Source organism: Podarcis muralis, chromosome 5 (genome assembly GCF_964188315.1).
Source record: "Podarcis muralis chromosome 5, rPodMur119.hap1.1, whole genome shotgun sequence".
Lineage (NCBI taxonomy): Eukaryota > Metazoa > Chordata > Lepidosauria > Squamata > Lacertidae > Podarcis > Podarcis muralis.
Window position 1 is genome coordinate 32,650,495 of NC_135659.1, and position 19,822 is coordinate 32,670,316.

At 45.4% G+C, this 19,822-nt stretch overlaps 1 protein-coding gene across 3 annotated transcripts; it reads left to right on the plus strand.

Annotated features, from left to right (window-relative positions):
- The first annotated feature begins 5,365 nt into the window (after positions 1-5,365).
- C5H1orf52 (chromosome 5 C1orf52 homolog) lies at positions 5,366-14,817 on the plus strand. Of its 3 annotated transcripts, XR_003707158.2 has the most exons (5): positions 5,366-5,723; positions 7,421-7,631; positions 9,927-10,065; positions 11,222-11,345; positions 12,038-14,817. XR_003707158.2 is itself a non-coding variant. In XM_028732924.2 (4 exons), exons 1-3 carry the CDS (start codon positions 5,433-5,435, stop codon positions 10,022-10,024), a joined length of 600 nt encoding a protein of 199 aa, XP_028588757.2. In that variant the 5' UTR covers positions 5,366-5,432; the 3' UTR covers positions 10,025-10,065; positions 11,222-14,817. The 3 variants fall into 3 exon arrangements, 2 of the variants coding, with proteins under 2 accessions (XP_028588757.2, XP_028588758.2); XM_028732924.2 differs by having other exon boundaries at positions 11,222-14,817; XM_028732925.2 differs by lacking the exons at positions 9,927-10,065; positions 11,222-11,345; positions 12,038-14,817 and adding an exon at positions 9,136-9,711 and having other exon boundaries at positions 5,381-5,723.
- Positions 14,818-19,822: the final 5,005 nt, after the last annotated feature.

The following is a 19,822-nucleotide window of genomic DNA, read 5'->3' on the forward strand; positions in this document are numbered from 1 at the left end:
GCCTGCTCCTATGTATGTTCACTCAGAAGTAAGTCCCACTGTATTAGGATTACAGGCAAATATTTTAAGAACATTTGATCTGATGGCAATGGGTCAATTACACTGGTCACTGTCTGCAGAACACAGTAGATCTTAAGCACAAACTGATCTGGTGGTGGTTCTGTCGCAGTGTATTAAGTACTTGCTTGCCATGTAGCTTGCCTGAACTCAAACATCCATGCTGGTGATTTACAGGGCATTAAGTTCCTTTATCTGATTACCGTATTTTTCGCACCATAGGACGCACTTTTTCCCTCCTAAAAAGCAAGGGAAAATGTGTGTGCGTCCTATGGAGAGAATGCAGGCTTTCGCTGAAGCCTGGAGAGTGAGAGGGGTCGGTGCGCACCGACCCCTCTCGCTCTCCAGGCTTCAGGAAGCTATCTGCTAGCAGTGGGAGACCCAGCTCTCCCACCGCTAGCGGAGCGCTGCATTAATCCCGAAGCTTGGGGCGTGCGGAGCTCAGCGCGCCCCAAGCTTCTGGGTGCCGGCAAGGTCTCCGCTAGCCCTGGGAGAGCCCCGCGATGTCGCGCGGCTCTCCCAGGGCTAGCGGACCACTGCGCTAATCCAGCAGCTTGGGGCGTGCGGAGCTCAGCGCGCCCCAAGCTTCTGGGTGCCGGCAAGGTCTCCGCTAGCCCTGGGAGAGCCCCGCGATGTCGCGCGGCTCTCCCAGGGCTAGCGGACCACTGCGCTAATCCCGAAGCTTGGGGCGTGCGGAGCTCAGCGCGCCCCAAGCTTCTGGGTGCCGGCAAGGTCTCTGCTAGACAGCTAGCGGAGACCTTGCGGCGCCCAGAAGCTTGGGGCGCGCTGAGCTCCGCACGCCCCAAGCTTCGGGATTAGCGCTCCGCTAGCCGTGTCTAGGCTGCGGATAGCAGCCTGCTTCCCGGAGCGTCGGGCGCCCTGAAAGCAGAGCTCCCGGCGCTTTGGGAACACATCCACAGCGTGGGGACCCTTGCAGGAGTTCCCCGCAAGGCTCCCCACGCTGCGGATAGCAGCCTGCCGCCGGCGGGTGGGGCGCCCTGAAGCAGAGCGCCCCTCGCGCCAGGCATACATCCGCAGCTTGGGGAGCCCTGCAGCAGTTCCCCGCAAGGCTCCCCAAGCTGCGGATAGCAGCCTGCTTCCCGGAGCGTCGGGCGCCCTGAAAGCAGAGCGCCCGGCGCTTCGGGAACACATCCGCTGCGTGGAGAGCCTTGCAGGAGTTCCCCGCAAGGCTCCCCATGCTGTAGATAGCAGCCTGCCGCCCGGCGCGAAGGGCGCCCTGAAGCAGAGCGCCCCTCGCGCCAGGCATACATCCGCAGCGTGGCGAGCCCTGCAGCAGTTCCCCGCAAGGCTCCCCAAGCTGCGGATAGCAGCCTGCCGCCCGGCGGGTGGGGCGCCCCGAAGCAGAGCGCCCCGCGCGCTAGGCAGACATCAGCCAGCCCCACAAGCTCGGGGGACAGCAGGGAGGCGCAGCGCCACTATCCCGCTGTTCCTCGACCTGGTTCGGTTTCCCTGACCTGCTTTTGGGGGGGGGGAAATAAAGGGAATTTCCCCCCCCCAAAAAAAAAACTAGGTGCGTCCTATGGTCCGGTGCGTCCAATCGTGCGAAAAATACGGTACCTACTCTAGATGTTGCTGTGTTAAACAAAACCTTGTATTCACACAACCATGAGTTTAACATTTAATATTGTGTGATGTTTTCCCCTGAAAAGCTTTATGGCTTTCTAGATTTTGAAATTGCACTAGGGTTTATTCCTCTCCCAAGTATGTGATCCCCTATAATCCAAAAAATTTTTGTGTGGAAATTGCCACTATTTCTGTGACTATTTCTGACCATAATGTGTTCTACTGTGTAAATTGCGGACTGTTCACAACTGCTGTATCTGTATTACCCCCCCCCCCCCAAAAAAGAAAGGTACAACCAGTATAAAACAATACTGAACTGAAAAAAAATGTTTGGAAACTCTAAACTCAACTTTTCAAAAATATTTCTCTTGTAGAGTTTAACTTTTGAAACAAGCAACCTGAGAAGCATTAATTTCTAATAAATTGTCATTAGGTGGGTTGTTCTTTTTTAAAGTACACCTCACATGTGCTAAGCTTGCTTTCTATTCAGTGGCAGCTGTGTTCTTAATGGCTTTGCTGAGCAGCATTGTTCAAGGGTTGTTGACACCTGACAATAAAATACATTTAGAGCAGGTTATATCTTTGTGGTATTTCAGAATTGGAGGATCATTGTAGCCTTCAACAGGTTCCTTTACAGCACTAGGCTCTGATACATTAGCCATGATAATGAAAAGGAACATCCATGTTCAGAACGCATGTATTCTGCATATTAGAGGCTTGTGTGTGTACTGCAATGGGCTTGTTTTCATGCTTGGCTTGTAGACTTCTGGGAAGAATCTGGCTGCCTGCTGTTGGAAAAAGTGCTGGAAGAGAGACCCTGGTCTCACACAATTCTTAATGTTTTGGTGCCCTGGGCAGAATATTTTTCTTCTAATATGATAATTTGTTTCTGCTTACGGTAATTCTACCCATAACTATTGGCCTAAGGCATTACTCTTAGGAGTGGGCTGAGATTGGTTTGGTCACAATTCTTTCTAACATTGTAACTTTTCATGAATACTATAGAAACCACAGTTGATGCTAGCCAAATGACATAACAAATGCATTCTAGCAGATTGTTATGGTAATGCAAGGGTGTAAAATAACAAAAGCTTTATATCCAAGTAAGGCTATATGGCTACATAAGGCATGAACTCTTAAGGTTATTTAATGAGTTTGTAAATATATTTTGCACCAGAATACTTGTTGGGATAGGTCATCAATGAATTTGGCAGTGAGTGTTAAAATATTTTCTTCCTTCCCTGTAATGGCTTTTGTTGTCCTTGCAGTCAATTATGTAAGAATGAATTTTAAAATGAAATAATGTTTTGACCATACTCTGCCTTTCTCTGTTGGAATATAAGGTGAGAAATATTTGGGTGGAAGATATCAGTGTTTGAATGTGTGGTTGCTTTGGAAAATGGATGGCTGCCAAAGCTTGGATCTGCTGTAGGTGGCCAGAGTAAAATCTCAGCTGTTGATGGTTGCTGGAAAAGAGAGGATTTGGGATAACTTTGGACCACACAGCCAGTACAAGGGTTTATAAGCCTCCAGTAATGTGCTGCTCTTTGAAGCTTAGTTTTTCCTTTAACTGCAGCATTTTGAGTAACCAGGTCTGTGCTCTTTTTATATCCTGTTGCACACAGAATAGCAAAGTTGTAGCATTTTACACATCAAATTTATTACAGCACAAGTCGTTGTGGACCAGAGTCCATTTCATCAGATGCATGTAGTGTGATCCTTGGTTGGCATGTGTTTTTATAAAGCATTGTGAGCTGGGCTGAGTGTAGTTCTGCTCAGCCAGGTACTTGGTGCTATACTAATACAGACTGGTGTGATGAGGCATTGCTGTGGTCCAGAGAGACGACCATCACAAAGAAATCCCTGTATCTTGGAGTGGGCCTAGAGCATGGGTAGGCAAACTAAGGCCTGGGGGCCGGATCCCTCCCAATCGCCTTCTAAATCCAGCCCGCAGATGGTCAGCATGTTTTTAAATGAGTAGAATGTGTCCTTTTATTTAAATTCATCTCTGGGTAATTTGTGGGGCCTGCCTGGTGTTTTTACATGAGTAAAATGTGTGTTTTTATTTAAAATGCATCTCTGGGTTATTTGTGGGGCATAGGAATTCGTTCATCCCCCCAAAAAAAAATATAGTCCAGCCCCCCACAAGGTCTGAGGGACAGTGGACCAGCCCCCTGCTGCAAAGGTTTGCTAACTCCGGGCCTAGAGGGACTTCATTTGTTCTTGCCCCAAAGAGGCAGATTGGGGATGCCTGCAATGTACCATCCACCCTGCTGCACTACAGCCTCCCTGACGAAATGGGAAGAGATGACATTGGAAGAGCCTATTCTAGGCTGCCATAGGAACTCTTGGCCTTTATGGCAACTTTGGGACTGTCAGGGACCCAATGCACAGAACGAGAAAACTTTGGATTTGGCCTTTGCTGCAGGGGCAATCCCCTTTGGGATTGGAAGACCTATCTGCATGGTCTGCAGACTCTCCTGGAGTGGAGAGAACTGGTGATAAGTGTTGAGGCCCTTCTCTCACTATAGAGAGGTGAGCTGTGAAGGGACATCAATGCTATTGCTACTGAGCACCTTTTCCAACATAGTAGAGCCCACAATGCCATGGAAAACTAGGTAGCTGTGAGCAATGAAGCAAGATGTACAATAGCTAGAATGCTCGCTGATAATATAGGACCCATGGGTACAGGCAGGATTTTTGTTGGAGGGGCATGCCTTTTGTTAGGGAGGCAGAACCTTGGCTACTGATTTTTATTGATTTGGGGGGGGGGCAGCTGCCCCCACTCCCCCCTGGCTACGCCCATGACAAGACCTGTTGCAAAGGTGAGTGAACATGCCTTTGAGCATGTTACCATGCCTATTGTGTAGCAGTCACAGGCAAAGCAACCCACTTCCATTGCATCCTCAACTTCACTGCCCAGTAGAACTACTTCAAATAATTCAACACATATTAACATCAGCCCATAAAGGAGGCATTTAAAGCACATGGTTCCTGGCCACCAAAGAATCTTGGGAACTCTTATTTTACTCAGCAACAATTCCTAGCGCCTTTAACAAACTAAAGTTACCAGGATTTGGGGGAGGGGGGCCCATGTGCTTTAAGTGGATGTGACTCCCTAGACTACAATCCCATACCCTCCAACATTTCTCCGATGAAAATAGGGACATTCCATTCCATAATGATAATTTTACTATTTATGCCCCACACATCTTACTGGGTTGCCCCAGCCACTCTGGGCAGCTTCCAGCATATATAAAAACATAAAAAACACAACTTTCCTATACAGGGTTGCCTTCAGACCGCTCGGCGGTCGCATAAACTCCATACCCTCCAACATTTCTCCAACGGCACTAGGGAGGTCCTATTCCTTCCCCTCCCAACATTTCTCCAAGGTAAAGGTAGGGACATCCTAAGGAAAAGTGGATCAAATCAGAAACCGGGACAGCTTCTCTAAATCAGGGACGCCCCTGGAAAATAGGAACACTTGGAGGGTCTGCAATCCCTTACACGTTCACTTGGGCGTGAGAGCCCCCATCGACCTCAGCACAAGTTATATATTAACACTGGATATATATACTGTATATTTCCCCCAAGTGGGGCAGCAGCAGAGAGGAGGAGAGTTCTTTCCCAGCCGAGGTGGCAGCTTGAGTTCGGCCGCCCCCTCTCTTTCCTTCCCCAGGCCTGAAAGGGCGAGGGTGGTGTTTTGGTCCCCCCCCTTCCCCGGAACCTCCCTCTCCTCGCGCCTCCGTTTCCGCGGGCGGGTGTTTCTGCCGCACCGGTCCCCCGCCATGGCAGCTGCGGAAGGGAAGGACCCGCTGGGCTTTTTCGCCGCTTACGGGGCCAGCGACGACAGCTCGGACAGCGCGGGCTCGGACTCGGAAGGCGACGAAGGGCCCGGCTCGGGCCGCGGCGGGGAGGCCAAAGGGCCGCCTCCTCTGCCCAGGGGGAGCCCCGAGGGCAGGCCGCGCTTGCCAGGGCCCGACGAGCTGTTCCGCAGCGTCCACCGGCCGGCCTTCCTCTATAACCCGCTGCACAAGGAGATCGACTGGGAGAGCCGGGTCCTGCGAGCTCCCGAGGAGGTGGGTGGGAAGAAGCGGGGGGCTGGGGAGGGGAGGGGAGGGCTGGGGGTCGCTCTCCTGCAGCAGCAAGAGCCGGGCGACGAGGGGAGGACCACGCTGGGAAGACCTAACATCATATATTCTTAAAGGGCGGAGTTGTATACGGGAGAGATACACGCATGGTGTGCATCCAGGGGTAAATAAAATGTTTGGGGGGGACAGGTAGGCTCCCCCATAACCGACCACAACAGTGCATACACGCACACTATTTGAATGGCAACTTGGGAGGGGGGTCACATATTTTATTGGGATGGCTGAAGGGACTTTGGCTCTAGGAGTTGGCTCCTATGTGTGCCTCACTGCCGGGGCCTGTAGCTTTTCCGGCTGCGTGTGCCCCTGGAAGTCTATATTTGTGTTTCTTGTGTCCTAAATTTATTTTATTGGGGTGGCTTGTGGCCTAAAAACGTTGGTTTAGGGCTATTGGAGGCCCTGGCTGGAGAGGGTATTTGAGACTTTTAGGCCCCACCTAGAGCATATACACAAACACATGTACACACACAAAGCTATCTTAAGTGTTGGTTTGCTTCATCGGATATGTGTTATCCTGAGTTTCAGGTGCATATGGAATGCTGAAAAGTTATGTGTGATGTTAATTACCGGTACATTATAATCAGTGGCTATGCATAATTGATGGCTACACATAAAAATAATATCTAGATCAGTGGTTCCCAACCTTTTTTTGGCCATGCCCCACCTAAGCATCTCTAAAATCCTGTGACATATAATTCTTATTATTCAAAAAGTGAACTCCTGTTCATGTGGAGGAAGCCTAAAAGGCCATTAACTTGGTTTAACTCATTCTCGAATTGCCCCCCTTTAAAATCAAATTGCCCCCCTGTGAGGCGTGTGCCGCATGTTGGGAACCACAGATTGAGATATTCTGGTATTGACTATTAGTCTGGGAACAGAAAGGGCTGTCATTGAAGGTCCAGCCTATGGCAATAGCAATTGCCCCAGCTGCACTTGTCTCTTTACAACTTCTCAGTGTTAAATATTTTAATTTTTTAAAATAATTAATTATAAAAATAATTAATTTTTTAAATGAAAACCCTGTGTTGGTCCTTCCATCCTTCTAGGAGAAAGGATGGGGATTCTGTGGACCTCCAGATACATTGGACTCCAGCTCCCATCATCCCTGACCATTAGCCATGGTGTGTGGAGCTGGTTGGAGTTGACACTGAAGAACATCTGGAGAGTTTCAGGTCCCCAATCCTTCCCTAGAGCCAGAGGCTGCTTTAAAGCCTAGTATTAAAGATACGGAACTCCTTGGTCAGTGGGGTTTGCTTTCTTGTGTGTATCCAAAATATGGAACTTATTTATCCTATTTGGCATGAAGATGGAGTCTTTCTCCTAGATCAGGGTTACTTGTTGTTGTAGTCCTCCTCCATTTATCCTTGTAGTGAGTGGCTTGGCTTATTTGCTTAAACCATTTTGATTTCTAAACGGCTGTGGCATTGATGATACTATGTTGCTGCTTTATTCATTCATCAGTGATACTGCTCATTCATTAGATGTTGGTTACATTTTCAGATATGAGAGCAAAACAGTTTGTGCCCATGATTGCACCTATGCCTTTAAAATGTATTACAAGATATGTAGTCCCTGCACTTGGTCTTCTGACAGCACAGTATTTTAATCCAATGTGTTCCCCCAAACAGCCTCCAAAAGAGTTCAAGGCATGGACGACACATGCTGTTCCGCCCCCTGAAACTTATAGTGTCAAAGAAGCAAAGCCACCGCCACCTCCTGAGCTTGATATGGCAATCAAATGGTCCAATATGTATGAAGATAATGGTGATGATGCTCCAAGGAATCCAAACAAAGTTAACTTCTTACCAGCAGAAGAGGAGCAAGAGCACGTAGAATCAGGTAACCCTTTGTATAAAAATAATTTGATTTAAATCTCCCCCGTGCCAGTTAGATACTTCCATCAATGCCAATTTGTATAGTATAGGTCTGAATCCAGGCATACTTTTAACCAGCAATACATCCCGTGGCTTTTTCAGCGATGTAATAGTAAAAGCAGCATAGTTTTCCTGTTACAATTTTACACCTGAAGGTAGTTTGGGTTGTTTGTCATGGAATGCGGGGCACAGGAAGTAAAAGGCACTTCCTGTTTTTGCATGCTTACCTATAACAGAATCTTTGCATCTCCCCCTCAAGATGGGGATTGAATAGTGCAGGAAAAAACAAGGTGGGAGAGTGCAAGACATTCATTTTCATTATGTTTATGTCCAACTTTTCTTCTACTATCATGGAATCCAAGATGGCATACATGTGGTTTCCAGGTAGTCACAAGGCATCAGATCCAGACTTGCTTAGCATCAGCAAGGCTGTATCTTAATGTATTTTCAGTCTACAGTGGTACCTCGGGTTACATATGCTTCAGGTTACATATGCTTCAGGTTACAGACTCCGCTCACCCAGAAATAGTACTTCTATTAAGTTAAGAACTTTGCTCCAGGATGAGAACAGAAATCTCGCAGCAGTGGCATGGCAGCAGCAGGAGGTCCCATAAGCTAAAGTGGTGCTTCAGGTTAAGAACAGTTTCAGGTTAAGAATGGACCTCCAGAACGAATTAAATTCTTAACCCGAGGTACCACTGTATAATATCCATTCCTCTTCTTCCTCCTTCGCTTTCCTAACGTTCAAAGCCACTTTTGTCTGTTGGCTTTTACTGATGCGCGGGACTTTCTGTTTTGATAATGAAGGTGTGTGTCATGTTCTGAGGAATTTTAAGTAGTTTCTTCTTCAGGACAATCTCTGAATATTATGATACTAACTCTGAGTTTTTCATCACTTAAATCACTGGAGGATATTGCTGCTTCTAATAAATGTTTTAACTTGCTATTTTAGATTTCTTTTGGACCCTTGTTTCCGTGTGTGCTTTTTGTTTGACTGCTATTCCTATTAAAGATGCAAGCTTTGACTAGAATGTTTAATATATAAAAATGTACCTCCATTCTACCCCATGCTTAATGGGCGATGCTCACAAGTAGAAACTACTAGACTGTAGACTAGATGTTCAACTATATACTTTCCTGTAAATTAAGCCCATTGGATGTAATCCTACAGTCTGCTAAATCAGAAAACACACACTTCAAGGAATATCAAGTCCCTCCTCAATTTTTTCCAGGTTAAAAATATCCAATTCCTTCACTCAACCTTTCCTTATAGGACTTTTTTCTATACTCCTGATCATTTTTGTTGCCACCTTCTGAACCATTCTACAGTATAGCCTTCTTCCAAAGTGTGTTTCCAAGAACTGGACACGTTATGCCAGATGAATTGAAACTAAGCTTTTGTAAATGGGGCTTTAAAAACCTCAAGCTTATGCATATATTTGCATTTATAAATGCTTTTTTATTTGAAGATGATGAAAAAGATGAACCTGCTTCGTTTAAGAAACGCAAGCTAGACCCTGAGGAGCAGATGAGAAAAAAGAAGCAGTGATGAATTGAACAAAAGTTTGACTGCTGACAATGTTGTTCTTGAACACGTAGAACATCTGCTGAACCTTGATTTCACCACTGGACCAAGGACCAAAAAGCATTGCCAACCATACAGCACATTTATGGACTCTATTATTATACAGGAAATTACAGAATGCATTGAGTGGTATTGTTTTAGATGTCATGTCTATAAACCCACAATGTTTCAATTAGAACCCTTTTAATTAAAACACAACCTTTTAGAATATTGTGGTAAATACTTGTGCGGGCTATGGAATTTCAGAGTGTTCTGTTCATTCATGAAACTGAAAAAAATGTGAGAATTGTTTACTGAACTACCATTGGGGTAGAATATATTTGTTTCTAAAATCAAGAAATGACATTTTAAAGGGGTGAAGTTTTCAACAATGTATTGTGGTGATGATAGTGATGCTATTTTGAAATGTATGTAAAATATGTAAATAGGTCACTGAAATAAAACTATATGTTTGGAAGTGTATCTGGTATCCTTACTCCAAAACTGACTAAAATGCACATAATAAAAAAACTCCATAATTTGCTATAAATCAAGAATATCTGTGTTGAGTCACACAAAGCTTTGTATATGTTTTAATAGGATTTCACCATGCCCCCACCACCTGGTGAGTTGTACTTTTCTTGCCGTTTTTAATTTTTACCACCATAGATGTGCCATCTGACTTTTCTTCCTCAGACTCAGAAAAGGACTTTGTCTACAAGAAGGCATTGTTGGGACGCAAGCAAGAAAACAGCAGAATGTTTGACAAACACACAGTGTTCCAAAATATCTGACGTTTGCTATCTCAAACTCTGTTGCCTCACTCTGCCTAATTGTAAGTCTAGCCCCGCCTTGCTTTCTTTGAATTTAACCAACTTGTTGCCTTAAATGGTGTTGCAAGTTTTTAGAGCCATCAAGCATTTCTGCAGCAGCAGCAGCAGCAACAACATTTTTTATAACATGTCTGCATATTCTTTTCTGAGAACAGCGAGGAAAGTGAGGCAGATTATAGGAATCAGACAATAGTTACACTTTATCCTGAGTAGCGTAGGAACCATTAAAAAGCAACGACCCTTTTGTATTTAGATTTCTGTCATCTTTCAGTCATTCAGATTTTAAAGGATTTTTTTTTAACACAAGATGATAAAGTGAGTAAAAAATAATACTTTGTAGTACAGTGGTGGAGAACCTTTAGCTTTGCAAGCCTCGTGAGAGCCTCTAGGCCTCCACATTTGGCTCACGAGGCTGTTTTGGCCAAGCCACACCTACCTGTCTCATCACCTGATCTCAGGTGCGGAATAGGTAAAGCTACGGTGAAGCTGAATTCAAAAGGAAATATTCTTCTTTGGCAGCCATGGCTTGAAGTCACCACCTTTCCAATTTGGCACTTGAGTTCATTTCAATTCAAGCTTTGTCTGCTTCAGATTGAAATAAAAATCTCCTGGTGTCATACAGCATCAGGAGATTGACAAGGAGATGGCCCTGATCCAACAGAAAGCCCATTCTGCCCATGCTGTACTCTTGTGGCCTTGGTTTGAAGAAAAAGTGACAGGAAACCGTTCCTTCAGTTTGTCTCTTAAAGAGACATAGCTGCAAGCTCTGATTTTTTTTTAAAATTTTTGGTTATTGCTTAGTACCTATGATATTTTAACACTTTAAAATTCTTCACTTGAGTTGCAGTTTCTTGCAAGCATTTGTTAGGATGAACACACAATTGCTCCTCCATCTGGTATCCAGGAGTAAGAAGAAATGCTAATTGGGTGCCTGTCTTCAGAGGTGCTGTTTATTCATGCAGCATATGCTCAGGCTAAAAGGATAGATAAAAGTGGGTCTGACTTTTAAGAGCTAACTTGGGAGCTTTCGCCTTCACAAAAAAGTGCTGACTGCTTGTGCTCAGTATGTTTGCAAGTGACAGATGTTCTCCAGGAGCAGTCTGTGTTCTCGGAGAACAATGAGTGTAGTAAATAACCCAGATCCTTGTGTGCTTTCAGGCGTCAAATGACAATCACCAATCAGCTTGGAAAGCAGATGTCTCTCCCCTCACAGACACGAAAAGGAGGCTCTGGACAAAAGTTGCCTACCAAAGGTCCCAGGTTCAGTCCTCAGCATCTCCAGGTACAACCAACAGAGAATTCTGTCTGAAGCCCTGGAGAGCTTTTCCCCTTCTGTGTAGCAGACAATTCTATGGGGACGAGGGTGGTGCCGTGGTCTAAACCATGAGCCTCTTGGGATTGCAGATCATAAGGTTGGTGGTTCTAATCCCTGTGACGGAGTGAGCTCCCATTGCTTTGTCCCAGCTCCTGCCAACCTAGCAGTTCGAAAGCACACCAGCGCAAGTAGATGAATAGGTACCACTGTGGCGGGAAGGTAAACGGTGTTTCCGTGCGCTCTGGCACTCGTCACGGTGTCCCGTTGCACCTGAAGCAGTTTAGTCATGCTGGGCACGTGACCTGGAAAAACTGTCTGTGGACTAACGCCGGCTCCCTCGGCCTGAAAGTGGAGACGAGCGCCACACCCCAGTCAGATTTGGCTGGTCCAGGGTTCCTTTACCTTACCTTTAACTTTCTGAGCTAAATAAGCCATTTCTCGCACTTGGTAGAAGGCAGAGGCCTCAGCCCTTGTTCCCTGTTTCAGTTCTGACTGCAGTATGTATTGTAGCGTGTTGAAGCATCATCCTCTTTGAGTTATAACGATGCAAGCTGCAGACCAAGTCACCCAATTAAATATGAGAACTGAATAAGCAAACCTTTCTGGAAAAAAGCGACTAATAAAAGCAGCCCCTAAGTTGTAGAACTCTTTCCCCACAGAAGTCGGTCTAGCAACTTCACTATGCAGTTTTTTCAAATACTGAAGATGTACCACTTACCTGGCCCTGAGAGGTATGTATTTGAGGACCCACCCTATTTTCATGAGTTTAAGTTGTTTTGAACTGTTTCTTTTTTTAATGTTTCATTTTAAATTGCTATCACCTGCTCTGGGACCTTTGGATGAAGGGTGGGTGGTTGTTATCATCACCATCATCCATAGTTTGGCCAGGAAAACCAAGTTTTTATTCTGCATTTCCTTGAGAGTCCACTAGGAGGTGCTAAATTGATGTTTTCCCATTTGAAGCGGTGCTTTTAATAGGGCAGGAATTTGTTTTGACTGAGGGGAGGAAAATAACTTTCCACTCAACTAACTCCTTGTTGAAGGTTGCACACCTGCTGTCTTGAATCTGTGCTCCCTCTGACCTGGAGCTTTTGTTTCTGCTTAACGGTCTTTGCAACGTTCCGTTTCTTTGTGTTTGCTCTAGCCAGTTGCTTGAAATGGCTTTTGTGTGTCTCAAGCGGCTGTGTTTGTATTTCTTCACCCAATAAATATGTTTAAATAGCCATGTCAGCCTTAAGTTATGGCTACTTGTGGAGGTTGAAAACTGTGTTTTGGGGGTTCAGACCTGAACTCCTTATTTACATCTTCTATTTAGTGTCAGGGCACAGCTCGGTGCTCATAAAACCAACACTGGGGGAAAGAAGAGGTGCACACACAAAGCATCATTCTTGACAATTTGTCCTGCACAAACTATTTGTGCAACTGGAGCATCCAAAGTTTGAAGTGGAGCAAATACTAGATAGAAACATACCGTATTTTTTGCTCTATAAGACTCACTTTTTCCCTCCTAAAAAGTAAGGGGAAATGTGTGTGTGTCTTATGGAGCAAATGCAGGCTGCGCAGCTATCGCAGAAGCCAGAACAGCAAGAGAGGTTGCTGCTTTCACTGCGCAGCGATCCCTCTTGCTGTTCTGGCTTCTGAGATTCAAAATATTTTTTTTCCTTGTTTTCCTCCTCCAAAAACTAGGTGCATCTTGTGGTCTGGTGCGTCTTATAGAGCGAAAAATATGGTACATTCTATTTGTGGATAGCTTTAAATTCAGGGTTGTTGTTATACTGTTTCGAAATATTTGCTCCAAATTTTGTTCTTTTGGGCATTTCCTGCCCCACCCCTCTTCAGTGCCTCAGCTGTGCATGTGCAGTTGGCACATTCTGGTTCTCTCACCCTGGAGTAAAGTTGCCTCACTCGATGTGAAGAAATGTGCGTGAGAGAAATTGCCTCTGTGTTGCGACTTAAAAGGCCAAAGGTTAACCAAAGCAGTTCACCCCCGCTGGGGCAAATGTCTCACCACCAGATGTCCCAGGAAGCAACTGTGGAATGTTAGATAAATCTCTGCGTGTTCCTGAACCATGAACTAGATTTAGATTTAAGCCAGTCTGCTTCCTTTTAAAGTCCATAAAACGAGCACTTAATTGTAATCAGGTTATTTGAGTCACATGGGTTTAGGTACTGAGGTTCATGTAAACAAGCCAGGACTAAAGAAATCCATTCATTGACTGAGCATTTTTATTCTGCACCTCTCTCACTGTTTGACGGCTTGTAAACACAACGAAAACGCAACTGTTAAAATTTCAGCAATGTTGTTGATGATTTCATTAAATGGCAGAGAGGAGGCGATCTGATTATAACCATGGTTTGATTACTGGACGTTGAGGTTTGGGCTGAACCATATCCAATGCCCTAGTACATATTATTTCCTTTTTAAAACATGACTAGTCACTTTTCCGCTGTCATTGCACCAGGCGCCGGCTGCGGAATTGGTTTTTGATGCTGGGTCCTTGGTTTTTCTGGTCACGTGCTCCCAACTACATCCTACCATGTGGATCTCACAAGATACTCTCGTCCTGAGATGGTCCGGCCTCATCCACAAGCCAAACGTTACCAGGTTCAGTGGCTGGTACAGTGACATGGCTTGCGATCCCAGCATCTAGGATACAGCGATGGAGGACAGCCTAAGAACCTGCAGAAGTCAGGTGTGTGTGGACAGCGAGCATGCTGGGAGCTTTCTATGTCAGAACTGCTCCGCTACCTCCAACCAGGACACTGTGTGCGACTCTCCTTACGGCTGATCTGGAAGCTGCAGCCGGTGCAGAAGGGTGCAATGAGATCGCAGAAGTGGTGGTCCTTTGAACAATGTGCAATGCCACTGCCGAAAGAACTGCACTGGCCGCCAATGCGCTACCCAAACAAGTTGAAGGTCTTCAGGGGTAGGTTAGGCTGAGAGACGAGGCCACAAAGTGAGCAGCGGTTCAAACATGAAGCGTCCACACCCAAACAGTGCTCTAAGTGCACAACCACAGGAATTCCCTTGACTCCCAGATGCCTTGAAACTGTTTTCTGTATCTGAGAAACATGACTCTTCACATAGTGCCCTGATTTGATTTTTGTTGGGGGACTTCACAGGTCCCAGTCCTTGAAAAGCTCCATTGCCATTGGTTGAGCTCATCAAAGGCGGCTGCATGCTGAGTCTGCAGCTGCACCACTGAAGAGGAGGACAGCTGGAAGTGACTTAATTTTTATGCAAATGAACTGTGGTCCATCCGTATTTGGAAATCTGCCAGTCTCTTCCGCTTGTGGTGGCAGTCTTCGTTCTACCTCAGGGCATTCTTTCCCTTCGTTTGTTCTGAAGAGTGAAGGATTTAACAGTTAGATGTAGCTTGCTGTTCCTCCAAGGGGACTCTTTTTTTTACTGCAGGCAATAAAAATACCCTTAATACTGTACTGTTTTATTTTCTGGCCAAGGGCAACTTACAGGGAATACTACAGATTCATTCTTTATGGGGAAGTGGACGCTGTGTCTTGAGAAATCCGTAAGGATATTCTCATTCAGTCAATTACTTCTTTGGTTGCCCAAGCTGTCAGATTATATATATATATATATATATATATATATATATATATATATGACATTATACATATACCATATACATATATATATATATATTACATATATATATGGGCCATGTGATATACAGTGGTACCTCAGGTTACATACGCTTCAGGTTACAGACTCTGCTAACCCAGAAATAGTGCTTCAGGTTAAGAACTTTGATTCAGGATGAGAACAGAAATCGTGCTCCGGCGGTGCGGCAGCAGCAGGAGGCCCCATTAGCTAAAGTGGTGCTTCAGGTTAAGAACAGTTTCAGGTTAACGTACGGACCTCCGGAACGAGTTAAGTACTTAACCTGAGGTACCACTGTATTGCCTGGATACAGACTAACCCAGAGATTTTGGGGATACGTTGCCAAAATGTAACATGCAAATGAAAGCATGGGTGATGATCGCAGCCAGAATCTATATTTAAAAGTAAATTGGAATGTGTTGTCTTTTTGGCCCTCTCAGTTCTTTGTGGGAGTAGGGATTTCTCACTCTTATCTATTTGCTATACAGTTTTTAGAAGTTTCAGAAACCACAGTAGAAGCTTGCAGCCAAATAGTTGCTTCAGTTTGATATCTGAAAGCCCTGCTTCTTGACATCCACCCTTTTTCCTGTGTTCAATTCTATTTCCTCTCCTAGCTCTCTACTAACTGCTGGGGTGTCCATGTGTCCTATTTTACAGAGCACAGTCCCCTGTTTAAAGGGCTGCCGAGTCCAAGTCCAGTTTAAAGATAAAGACCCATAAAGGTCCTCACTAGGTTGAGATAATTGTTTTTCAGCATTCATCAGGAAAACTCAAAGGGTCCAGTTGGTTTTGAGAATCAGCACAAGGCTATGTGTTCTGCGTTAGATTCCAGCACGGCTTTCCCACATTTCTCAACATATAGAGACTTCACTGTGATTACAGTATGGTGATGATGGTGCCCTCTGTGTCTGCCCTGAGGGAGAGAGTATGAACAAGTCGCTGCCTCTTTTTGTTCCCTTTCTACTGCCCTTGCAAAGCATTCCCTGTCGGGCTACTTGAGCAGTCTTGGGACAAGATAAACTTAGCCGAAAGCAGTTATAGACGTCTTCTGTCTGTGGTGGGAGGTCTGAGGGAAAGGAATTTGGGAGAAGTATCAAAAGTTGAGGGAACTGGGATACAAGGGGAGGAAAGAACTTCCACTCCTCTCACTTGACTGATAGTCCTCACCCAGACAGTGGAAGCTAGTGGGATTCGGGGAATTGAAAAATTGCAAGTCTCTGTGGCCCAGAAAGAAGATAAACAGGAAATACCACGTGTATGTTTAGTGTAGGTGAACTCTCCACTTGAAGCCTCGCTGAGTTTTTCTGCAGCTGTTTGTGTACCCGAAGGGGAGGGGGGCGTTTAGAGAGAGAGAGTCAGAGAATGAGGCATGACATATGTATGTGTGAATGAGTTCTGCCTTTGTACCCCCTGCTGACCACTTCCCTGCCCCTTTGTGGAAGAAAGATTCCCCACCTCAAGAAGAAACAGTAAAACTGTGCGCCCCCCGTCACTAAACATCTAAATAGATATCCTACCACTTTAAGCAGGCTACCCCCAAAGAATCCTGGGAACTGTAGTTTGCCAAGGGTGCTGAGAGTTGTTAGGAGGTGACTATTACTTTTGTTACATGCTTCTGTCTTTTCTTTGTGTAATTACTCTTGGGATTAATATTATAACCAGGACATCATGCTCTTAAGCCACACTTCTGTGTCGCTGCATTTTTGCATATTTGTATCAGTAGTGATGTGTGGAAGTGAGAGCTGGACCATAAAGAAGGCAGATCACCGAAGAATTGATGCTTTTGAATTATGGTGCTGGAGGAGACTCTTGAGAGTCCCATGGACTGCAAGAAGATCAAACCTATCCATTCTGAAGGAAATCAGCCCTGAGTGCTCACTGGAAGGACAGATCGTGAAGCTGAGGCTCCAGTACTTTGGCCACCTCATGAGAAGAGAAGACTCCCTGGAAAAGACCCTGATGTTGGGAAAGATGGAGGTCACAAGGAGAAGGGGACGACAGAGGACAAGATGGTTGGACAGTGTTCTCGAAGCTACCAGCATGAGTTTGACCAAACTGTGGGAGGCAGTGGAAGACAGGAGTGCCTGGCGTGCTCTGGTCCATGGGGTCACGAAGAGTCGGACACGACTAAATGACTAAACAACAACAACAAATCAGCATTTTTTGCATAGAAAAGAGAGAGCCTGGAAGGTGCATTGGATTATTCTCAGTTGTTTCAGAATCACGGTGTGCCTGGCGTGCTCTGGTCCATGGGGTCACGAAGAGTCAAACACGACTAAACGACTAAACAACAACAAATCAGCATTTTTGCACAGAAAACAGAGAGCCTGGAAGGTGCATTGGATTATTCTCGGTTGTTTCAAAATCACGGTGTGGAACAGGGAGGGCAATGCTTGAAATAAAGTATTCGCACGGAACAAGTGGGTTTGATTAGAAAGAGAGGGTCATGACGGCACTCTATAAACTCAGTAGAGTGGAGAGAACAATCAGTATTAATGAAGAACATTGGTATGGGAAATGGTAACTTCAAGCCGTCCATTCGTAAGCTTCAGATGGAGAATAGGAAGAGGTTTCTGAACAGTGGTGATGTCACAAAAGCAGAGAGCCACATGGCCTTCAATATATACAGAACTGGGACAGGTGATGATTATGGTTCCATTTTCATCGGTGTCTCCCTAACACTGCACCTGGGTCCAGAAGGATTCTTCTTCGCCTAGTATTCCAACCTAGTATTAGGTTGGCTTACCTCTTATCTCTGCCAGTAAGAGGTTGAGAGAGCCTCTGAGATGAGATATGGATGTTGTAGAATGCAAGAGGCCCTCAAAATATTTGTTCTAAGGCCACCTTCCCCAAACTGGCACTCTTCAGTTCTTTTTTTGGACTACGACTGCCGTCCGTCTCAGGTAGCACAGCTAAGGCTGGTGGTCGTGAGTTGTAGCCCCAAACATCTGTAAGATCCTAGGTTGGAGAAGGCTGCTCTAGAAGATTCTCTGTGGCTCCACACTCATCACAATGTTGGATAATAAAGGCATCTTCCCCTGGTTGGCTTGGGTGGCAAAAACCCCCAGCCCCTTGTCATCTTCTCTTAGAGCATGTGGCTAACTGAACTGCTCCTTGAATTGCATTGTGTTACTTATCTGGCATGAGACAGCACTGGTATCTTCTGATTCTGGCATGCTGCAGTTTGATGAGTTTAATGATTGATTCCCACCCACCCCATCTCTGTCCTCATGGCAATGTGGCATATTGTATGGTGTAACACTGGGTTGCTGAAGGCTGGATTCTGCCTTTAGGGCAGGGATGATATAACCTTTGGCAGTAGGAGCCAGATAGATAGATAGATAGATAGATAGATAGATAGATAGATAGATAGATAGATAATTTATTACGGTCAAAGACCAGCTTGCATGGCAGTAGGAGCCAGTGTGCATGTTGCATTTACCTGAAGCCCTGTAAAATGCCTGACTATATCGCATAATGGACATTTCTGTGCAGAATAAATTTATCTTTACCAATTTCTTCTTATCAGCAAATCTCAGGCTCTGGTTCCAAAGAGAGTGTGGCTTGTTAGGGAATCCGTTTGCGTAATGTGTTTATCCGAAGATCGTTGCAGGAGCAACCTTATTCTTGGAAAACCATGCCTGAGTCAGTTGTAAAAAAATAAAATGGTTTCCTTGCTCTGAGTGTTCTTCAGCTGAAAGCAAAGCATTTGGGGTGCGGGATATGGTTTATCAATAGCATTTCCCCTCAAACCACCACAGGGATTTGCCTAGAACATATGCCATTAAAAAAATAAAAATAAATAACCAGCAGTTGCTTAAAGGTTTTCAAAAGCCACACTTACTATTTCAGGGATTTTTGTTGTTGACATAGGTGGTTGGCTTCTCCTGGGGAGTTTTCTCTGCTTGCTCTAACAGTTAGGAGGAGGGAAGCTACCAAACAGGCCCGGCAGGTTACAGCTGCCTAAGACAGTTGTGTGTGTCTCCCAAGATTCTTCCTTTCAAGGCCTGCAGGCTTTGACCTGCTAATAGGTGCCCAAACAGGGACCTATCCATCACACAAATATGCAACAACATCAAGTCAGAAAGACTTGCAATGTAGGGATTGCCTCTTTTATCGCACAGTTCAGCCTGTTCAATAACCGTGTGACACAACTGGAATATGCTTAGAACAACGTGTTTAGAGTTGTTAACCCAAGAGCTGGCAAGCGTGGAATAAGTTCTGTATTTTTCTTTGTCTCCCCCCCCCCCCATTTCTTTAACATAGATTGTAAATTACATCATCCATTGACTTCCCATCCTCTTTCCATATTTATTACCCTTGAATGCTGCATATTTCACATATACTATTTAACCAAATTGTCTTAATAATTCACACTATTGCTCATATTTCATCTCACCATAGGTAAAGGTACCCCTGCCCATACGGGCCAGTCTTGCCAGACTCTAGGGTTGTGCGCTCATCTCACTCTATAGGCCGGGAGCCAGCGCTGTCCGCAGACACTTCCGGGTCACGTGGCCAGTGTGACAAGCTGCATCTGGCGAGCCAGTGCAGCACACGGAACGCCGTTTACCTTCCCGCTGTTAAGCGGTCCCTATTTATCTACTTGCACCCGGGGGTGCTTTCGAACTGCTAGGTTGGCAGGCGCTGGGACCGAACGACGGGAGCGCACCCCGCCGCGGGGATTCGAACCGCCAACCATGCGATTGGCAAGTCCTAGGTGCTGAGGTTTTACCCACAGCGCCACCCGCGTCCCCTTCATCTCACCACAGTAGTTCTTTAAATACACAATAAAAGGTCCCTAGTCCTCAAGGAATTTTTC